The following is a 10,000-nucleotide window of genomic DNA, read 5'->3' as shown; positions in this document are numbered from 1 at the left end:
TTACGATCCAATATCGAGCCATGCAGGAATAGTGTGAAGAGTAATTAAGAATCGAAACAATTTTTCCAAATTTTCGTAATTATTTCGTAATTATTTTGTAGTTATTAAGACGGGAAAGAAGGAGAGAAAAGGTGCCAGTGTTGCCTTTCCTCCCCATCCTCCTCCTCCTCCTCCTCCTGGAGATATTTTATTATCTTATTACTTATTATTTTATTTTATTATTTTATTTTATTATTTATTTTATTATTTTATTATTTTATTTTATTATTTTATTATTTTATTATTTATTTTATTATTTTATTATTTTATTATTTTATTTTATTTTATTATTTATTTTATTATTTTATTTTATTATTTTATTATTTTATTATTTATTTTATTATTTTATTATTTTATTATTTATTTTATTATTTATTTTATTATTTTTTATTATTTTATTATTTTATTATTTTATTATTTTACTAATTTTAAGTGATTTTAATTTGTATTTTTACTAACTTAATATATTTTAATTTCATCCTGAATTTATTTTAATTTGGTTTCTGTTAGTTGTAAGTTTTATCACCAACGGTCAGCAACAGAGGGAGAGGGAAGCTTCAGAAGTTCCCCCTGTCCCGTTCGGAGGTGTTTTTTGCGCATTGTGCAATTGCGTCCGCCATTAACGAATCGATTCGTAATTAACGAAATTTCGTAAATTTCGAAATTTTGAAATCTTAAATTTCGGAAGTCGTCAGAATTTAGAAACGCTAGCGCACCCTAGAAATGAAACGGGTTTAGAACCAATTTTTTCCTTGATCGCCCAAGCCTAGTAAACATGCTTCACATACCTTGTCCCTCCCCATTGCATAGAAACAAACTAATTGGAAAGCATAGAATCATAGAGTTGGTGTTATATTATTTAAACTTTTTGAGATATAAACTCCCAAGTATTTAAGCTTCTTTCCCCCCCAATCTTATCCCCAGGGTTGTTTGGGTTTCTCTTAACTCTTGCCAGGAAATAATCTCTGATTTTTCAAGATTTATTGCAAGACATGATATCTTTTCAATTTTACTACTACCCTTCCCTGGAGTTTCTAATGTTATCATGGCGTCATCAGCAAATAAATTAACTTTAAAGGTCCTCAGAAATTCGAAACGCTGGCGCCCCCTGGAAACGAAGCAAGTTTAGAACCAATTTTCTTCTTGATCAAACAAGCCTCATGAGTGCCATTCAAAGTGGGACCAAACTGCATCAAATGGGTAGTGCAGAGGATGCATTCTGACTGACGGTCTCTTTCCAGGGTACGTCTTGCTCTTCTGTTGCTCTGGTTCAGCTCAAGTGGTGGAGATCCTCATCCCCGTGACATCAGAACCCTGGCTACCGTTAGTAGGTTCGGAAGTCACCATCATCCCCTCCGGAGATGTGGCCAACGTCTCCTTCTGCTTCTGGTACCGAGGGGTCGACACTAACGCGACCCTGATCTTTCGATACACACCGCCACCTGGTTCGAGGTATTTCTATGGCAAGGCCTTCACTGGCAGGGAGAGAATGAAGCAGCACTGCTCCTTGCACATCACCAACCTCACCATGGAAGACATTGGCTACTATTATGTTCGGAAGGAGAGGGGCGTCAACATGACCTCCGAACATGGAAGCATGTTCCTGCTGATTGGAGGTAAATATTAGGCTTGGGCGATCCAGTTCGTTAATTTCGTAATTCATTATTAATTCGTATTTAAATTAGCTTACGATCCAATATCGAACCATGCAGGAATAGTGTGAGGAGTAATTAAGAATCGAAACAATTTTTCCAATTTTCGTAATTATTTCGTAATTATTTCGTAATTATTTTCGTATGTCTGGTGCAAGTTTTGCAATCTCGCATTTACCCCACTTCCGGTCCCTTTGCTCTAGAACAGGCATGGGGAACCTTCGGCCCTCCAGGTGTGGTGGACTTCAACTCCCATAATTCCTTGAGGCCAAGGTAAGCCTTTGGGGCGAATGCCGAGCCTCAAGGAATTGTGGGAGTTGAAGTCCACCACACCTGGAGGGCCGAAGGTTCCTGACCCCTGCTCTAGAATCATAGAATCCTAGAATCAAAGAGTTGGAAGAGGCCTCATGGGCCATCATCCAGTCCAACCCCATTCTGCCAAGAAGCAGGAATATTGCATTCAAATCACCCCTGACAGATGGCCATCCAGCCTCTGCTTAAAAGCTTCCAAAGAAGGAGCCTCCACCACACTCCGAGGCAGAGAGTTCCACTGCTGAACAGCTCTCACAGTCAGGAAGTTCTTCCTCATGTCCAGATGGAATCTCCTTCCTTGTATAGAATCATAGAATCAAAGAGTTGGAAGAGACCTCCTGGGCCATCCAGTCCAACCCCATTCTGCCAAGAAGCAGGAATATTGCATTCAAATCACCCCTGACAGATGCCCATCCAGCCTCTGTTTAAAAGCTTCCAAAGAAGGGGCCTCCACCACACTCCGGGGCAGAGAGTTCCACTGCTGAACAGCTCTCACAGTCAGGAAGTTCTTCCTCGTGTTCAGATGGAATCTCCTCTCTTGTAGTTTGCTGCTTCCCTCCTCTTTCCTCATGCTTCTTCTTGCCTCACTCTAATATACAATACTATAATATAATATATAATATAATAATAATATAATAATATAATAATATATATTATATTATATTATTATAATACTATTATATTATAGTATTGTATATATTATATTATATTATTATATTATATATTTTATTACTATATTATTATATTATATTATAATTGTATAATATAATATAATATATATGATATATTATAATATTATATATTATAATAATATAATATACAATAATATAATATAATAATATTATAATATAATATACAACAATATAATATAATAATATTATAATAATATATTATATTATATTATATTATATTATTATAATACTATTATATTATAGTATTGTATATATTATAATATATAATATATTATAATATAAAGTAATATAATATAATAACAATATAATATAATATACAATAATATAATATTATAATAATATAATATAATATAATTGTTTGTTTTATCACACATATTATAGTATTGTATATTAGAGTACGCCTGGCGGGGACGAGGGACAGGGCCTTCTCGGTGGTGGCCCCCCGGCTGTGGAACACCCTCCCTGTAGACATCAGACAGGCGCCCTCCCTTATGACATTCCGCAAGAGACTAAAGACGTGGTTGTTTGAGAAGGCATTTGACTAAGTGCTACAACAATTGGCAATGATGATTGGAACGGAATATGGAAAACGAGATTGGATTGTGATTCTATGATGAGACGTCGCGAATGAGTTAGTGTAATTGTATTATTGAGAGTGATGTTGTTACTGTTGTTGGTGCTATTGCCTTTATTGTAAATTGTTTTTTATATGTTGTACACCGCCGTGAGTCGCCCTAGGGCTGAGAACGGCGGTCAACAAGTGCCGTAAATAAATAAATAAATATTATATTATATTATTATATTATATATTTTATTACTATATTATTATATTATATTATAATTGTATAATATAATATAATATATATAATATATTATAATATTATATATTATAATAATATAATATACAATAATATTATATAATAATATTATAATAATATATTATAATATTTATAATATAATATAATATACAACAATATAATATAATAATATTATAATAATATAATATAATATAATAATATAATAATATAATAATATAATAATATAATAATATAATAATAATATAATAATATAATAATATAATAATATAATAATATAATAATATAATAATATAATAATATAATAATATATATTATATTATTATAATACTATTATATTATAGTATTGTATATATTATATTATATTATTATATTATATATTTTATTACTATATTATTATATTATATTATAATTGTATAATATAATATAATATATATATATATAATATTATAATATTATATATTATAATAATATACAATAATATAATATAATATTATAATAATATATTATAATATTTATAATGTAATATAATATACAACAATATAATATAATAATATTATAATATAATCCTCAGTTCTTGTGTGTTTTTTCGGGCTATATGGCCATGTTCTAGAGGCATTTCTCCTGACGTTTCACCTGCATCTATGGCAAGCTTCCTCAGAGGGTGAGGTCCTCACCCTCTGAGGAAGCTTGCCATAGATGCAGGCGAAACGTCAGGAGAAATGCCTCTAGAACATGGCCATATAGCCCGAAAAAACCCACAAGAACTGAGTGATTCCGGCCATGAAAGCCTTCGACAATACATTATAATATAATATACAACAATATAATATAATAATATTATAATAATATAATATAATATAATATAATAATATAATAATATAATAATATATATTATATTATATTATTATAATACTATTATATTATAGTATTGTATATATTATATTATATTATTATATTATATATTTTATTACTATATTATTATATTATATTATAATTGTATAATATAATATATATGATATATTGTAATATTATATATTATAATAATATAATATACAATAATATAATATAATAATATTATAATAATATATTATAATATTTATAATGTAATATAATATACAATAATATAATATTATAATATTATAATATAATATACAACAATATAATATAATAATATTATAATAATATAATATAATATAAGTATAATATAATATAATATATATGATATATTATAATGTTATATATTATAATAATATAATATATATAATATATTAAAGTATTATATATTATAATAATATAATATACAATAATATAATATAATAATATTAAAATAATATATTATAATATTTATAATATAATATAATATACAATAATATAATATTATAATATTATAATATAATATACAACAATATAATATAATAATATTATAATAATATAATATAATATAGTTGTTGTTAGTTTTATCACACCAACAGTCAACAACAGAGGGAGAGGGAAGCTTCAGGGGTTCCCCCTCTCCCATTTGGAGGATTTTTTAGCATATTGCGCAATCGCGTCCGCCATTAACGAATCGATTCGTAATTTACGAAATTTCGGAAATTTCGAAATTTTGAAATCTTAAATTTCGGAAGTCCTCAGGATTTAGAAATGCTAGCGCACCCTAGAAACGAAACGGGTTTAGAACCAATTTTTTCCTTGATCGCCCAAGCCTAGTAAACATGCTTCACATACCTTGTCCCTCCCCATTGCATAGAAACAAACTAATTGGAAAGCATAGAATCATAGAGTTGGTGTTATATTATTTAAACTTTTTGAGATATAAACTCCCAAGTATTTAAGCTTCTTTCCCCCCAATCTTATCCCCAGGGTTGTTTGGGTTTCTCTTAACTCTTGCCAGGAAATATTTTTTTATGTATAATCTCTGATTTTTCAAGATTTATTGCAAGACATGATATCTTTTCAATTTTACTACTTCCCTTCCCTGGACTCCCTAATGTTATCATGACGTCATCAGCAAATAAATTAACTTTAAAGGTAATTTATTTGCTGATGACGCCATGATAACATTAGGGACTCCAGGGAAGGGAAGTAGTAAAATTTGAAAAGATATCATGGCGTCGTCAGCAAATAAATTAACTTCCCTTCCTAATTTGAATCCTAATTTAAATCCTACATAATATAATACAGCTAAACTTTAATCATTTGTGGAAACAAATTAGTAAGAAAATTTGAGTCCTAGAGTTGGAAGAGACCACATGGGCCACCCAGTCAACACCCATCTTCTTCCAGGCAGGAAAGGCACAATCAAAGGCCTACCGACAGATGTCCATCCAGCCTTTGCTTTGTAATTAGTAAAAAAAGTGGAAAACCAGTTATATATATTTATAAACAGAGCACACAACATACCAAGGCAGTAAACATCACAGTAGGCAATACATTCCCTCCATACCCACACCACCGTAGATGCCTGTGCCGTCCACACCTTGGGAAGTCTGACTTGGCCATGGTAGTACACGCTCTGGTCACATCCCGCCTTGACTACTGCAACGCTCTCTACGTGGGGCTGCCCTTGAAAACGGCCCGGAAGCTTCAGCTAGTCCAGCGCGCGGCAGCCATGTTACTAACAGGAGCGGGATGCAGGGAGCATACAACGCCCTTGTTGTTCCAGCTCCACTGGCTGCCGATCTGCTACCGGGCCCAATTCAGGCAGGAAAAGCACAATCAAAGGCCTACCGACAGATGTCCATCCAGCCTTTGCTTTGTAATTAGTAAAAAAAAAGTGGAAAACCAGTGATATATATTTATAAACAGAGCACACAACATACCAAGGCAGTAAACATCACAGTAGGCAATACATTCCCTCCATACCCACACCACCGTAGATGCCTGTGCCGTCCACACCTTGGGAAGTCTGACTTGGCCACTAGGGCTGGGCGGTTTCGTTTCGTTAATTCGTAATTCGTTAATAATTCGTTAATTTTTTCAATTACAAAACGATAACGAACCATTCTGGTGCAATTTTTTTAAAAAACGAATTTTTAAATACGTTTTGTAAATGCTTCGTATTTCGTTATTGTATTCGTTTCGTTATTGTTCTGAGGTCGTTTCGTTATTATTTCCGCATGTCTGGGGCAAGTTTTATGGTTGTTTTTTGTTTAATTAGTGGAAAAAAAATTATAATATCACACCAACAGTCAACAACAGAGGGAGAGGGAAGCTTCAGAAGTTTTTGGAGGTTTTTTTAGCGTATTTCGTGGTCGCGTCCGCCATTAACGAATCGATTCGTTATTGTTTCGGAAATCGATTCGTTAATGTTTTGTAATTTTTTTTCACATTTACGAAATTTCGTAAATATCGAACTTTTTAAAAGGAAAATTTTGTAATTATTTTAAATAACGAAACACAAAAACCCCCCAAAAAATGAATCGATTTTAGAAACAAATTTTTCCGTTGTTACCCAGGCCTATTGGCCACGGTAGTACACGCTCTGGTCACATCCTGCCTTGACTACTGCAACGCTCTCTACGTGGGGCTGCCCTTGAAGACGGCCCGGAAACTCCAGCTAGTCCAGCGCGCGGCAGCCATGTTACTAACAGGAGCGGGACGCAGGGAGCATACAACGCCCTTGTTGTCCCAGCTTCACTGGCTGCCGATCTGCTACCGGGCCCAATTCAAGGTGCTGGTGTTGGCCTACAAAGCCCTAAACGGTTCCGGCCCAAAATACCTGTCTGACCGCATCTCGGCCTACGAGCCCACGAGGACTTTGAGATCGTCCGGGGAGGCCCTTCTCTCGATCCCGCCTGCCTCACAGGCACGCCTGGCGGGGACGAGGGACAGGGCCTTCTCGGTGGTGGCCCCCCGGCTGTGGAACACCCTCCCTGTGGACATCAGACTGGCGCCCTCCCTTATGACATTCCGCAAGAGACTAAAGACGTGGTTGTTTGAGAAGGCGTTTGAGTAAGTGCTGCAACAATTGGCAATGACGATTGGAACGGAACATGGATAACGAGATTTGGATTGTGATTCAATGATGAGACGTCGCGAATGATTTAGTGTAATTGTATTATTGATTCCGAGATGACAAAGAGAGGAAAGGAAAGGCCAAAGGGGGCTGGGTCAGAACACTCCCAATACAGACCGAAATAGGCACACAGAGTCCCCATGACCCACTCTACATCCTACTGCAGTTTGGAGGAGTATGAACCATGGATTATGGGACTTGCAGTACCATCACTCACATTCTGAGACCGCTGTTAACCTTATCCAATGACTGATCAGGACCAAACTTCGCACAGAGACCTCTCATGACCCACTTTACGTCCTGGTGTGGTTTGGCCGGGGATGGACCATGGATTATGGGACTTGCAGTACCATTGCTCAATTCTTCAGACCACTGCAACCCTCATCCAATTACCAATAAATACCAAACTTGGCACACTGAGTCTCCATGATGCATTCTACATCCAGGTGCAGTTTGAAGGAGGTTGCACCATGGACAATGGGACTTGCAATACCTGGACTCCCTTCCTAAGACCATTACAACTGCCAACGATGATGGATCAGGACCACAATTTACACAGAGAGCCTGCATAACTCACTTTACATCCTGGTGCGGTTTGGAAGAATTTGACAATGGATGATGGGACTTGCAGTCACTTCACTCATTTCCTGAGACCACTGAGACCCTCGCCAATGACTAATCAAGACTAAACTTGGCACATGGAGCTCCAATGACCCACTCTACATCCTGCTGCAGTTTCAAGGAGGACAGACCATGGATGATGGGACTTCAAGTACCTCCACTCCCTTCCAAAGATTGCTGCAACCCTCTTCTAATGACCAATCAAGACTACACTTGGCACACAGAGCCCCCATGATCCACTCTACATCCTGCTGCAGTTTGAAAGGGGATGGACTTTGGATGATGGGACTTGCAGTACCTTCACTCACTTACTGACACCACTGCCACCCTCATCTAATGACTGATAAAGACCAAACTTGGCACACAGAGCCCCCATGACCCACTCTATATCCTGCTGCTGTTTGTAGGAGGATGGGCCATGGATGATGGGACTTCAAGTACCTTCACTCACTTCCTGAAAATAATGCAGCCGTTATCCAAAGACCAATAAAGACCAAACTTGGCATACAGAACCGCCATTACCCACTTTCTCTAATAATCCGGGCAACGCCGGGCCCCCAAGCTAGTAAATAAATAAATAAATAGATTTTGGAAAAGGGAGAAATGCATAACTTTGGGTTACATTCCCTCTTTCTCTTTCCTTCCCATGTCAGATAATGCGCCGCGGGGTGAACTCTCAGGGAAAGCCGCCACAGCGATCGTCATCGCGACTCTTATAGGCATCATGGGAGTGGTGGCGTTGACGATGTACCGGTCCTCGAGAGCGACACCAGAAACATAAGGCATTTTGGCCTCTGGGAAACTGTAAATATACTGTTTGATCTTGAAAGCTAAGCAGGGAAAGCCCTGGTTGAAGCTTGGATGGGAGACCACCATTGCATATCGTGTGTCAGTCAGAGAATTCCAGCTACTTCTTTATCAAAGTGCCCTCTAAGATATTCCCAATTTTATCTTGAAAGGCACCAGATCCTATCTGATCTTGGAAGCTAAGCAGGGCCAACCCTGGTTGAGGATTAGATGGGAGACCGCCTCCGCAGATTGTGTGTCTAGCATAGAATTCCAACTGCTTCATCAATTTTTCCCCCTAAAAAGGTCCCATTTGAACTTGAAAGGCACCAGATCCTATCTGATCTTGGAGGCTAAGCAGGGCCAGCCCTGGCTGGGGATTAGATGGGAGACCGCCTCCGCAGATTGTGTGTCTAGCATAGAATTCCAACTGCTTTTTAAATCAATTTTTCCCCTAAAAAGGTCCCATTTGTACTTGAAAGGTACCAGATCCTATCTGATCTTGGAAGCTAAGCAGGGCCAACCCTGGTTGAGGATTAGATGGGAGACCGCCTCCGCAGATTGTGTGTCTAGCATAGAATTCCAACTGCTTTTTTAATCAATTTTTCCCCTAAAAAGGTCCCATTTGTACTTGAAAGGTACCAGATCCTATCTGATCTTGGAAGCTAAGCAGGGCCAACCCTGGTTGAGGATTAGATGGGAGACCGCCTCCGCAGATTGTGTGTCTAGCATAGAATTCCAACTGCTTTTTTAATCAATTTTTCCCCTAAAAAGGCCCCATTTGAACTTGAAAGGCACCAGATCCTATCTGATCTTGGAAGCTAAGCAGGGCCAACCCTGGTTGAGGATTAGATGGGAGACCGCCTCCGCAGATTGTGTGTCTAGCATAGAATTCCAACTGCTTTTTTAATCAATTTTTCCCCTAAAAAGGCCCCATTTGAACTTGAAAGGCACCAGATCCTATCTGATCTTGGAAGCTAAGCAGGGCCAACCCTGGTTGAGGATTAGATGGGAGACCGCCTCCGCAGATTGTGTGTCTAGCATAGAATTCCAACTGCTTTT

The 10,000-nt window shown here is 36.6% G+C and overlaps 1 protein-coding gene across 1 annotated transcript in view; it reads left to right on the top strand.

Annotated features, from left to right (window-relative positions):
* LOC137095673 (carcinoembryonic antigen-related cell adhesion molecule 3-like) overlaps nt 1–8,944 on the top strand; it is a 24,609-nt gene extending 15,665 nt beyond the window's left edge. Inside the window, exons 2-3 of the mRNA XM_067462449.1 lie at nt 1,281–1,655; nt 8,806–8,944. Coding sequence (XP_067318550.1) covers nt 1,281–1,655; nt 8,806–8,933 — 503 coding nt within the window. The 3' untranslated portion in view covers nt 8,934–8,944. The remainder of the gene's footprint in view (nt 1–1,280; nt 1,656–8,805) is intronic.
* The last annotated feature ends 1,056 nt before the right edge of the window (nt 8,945–10,000 follow it).

The sequence above is a fragment of the Anolis sagrei genome, chromosome Y (assembly GCF_037176765.1).
Source record: "Anolis sagrei isolate rAnoSag1 chromosome Y, rAnoSag1.mat, whole genome shotgun sequence".
Taxonomy (NCBI): Eukaryota; Metazoa; Chordata; class Lepidosauria; order Squamata; family Dactyloidae; genus Anolis; species Anolis sagrei.
Note: the sequence above shows the minus strand (reverse complement) of the source record. Positions and strands in the feature narration are given on the sequence as shown.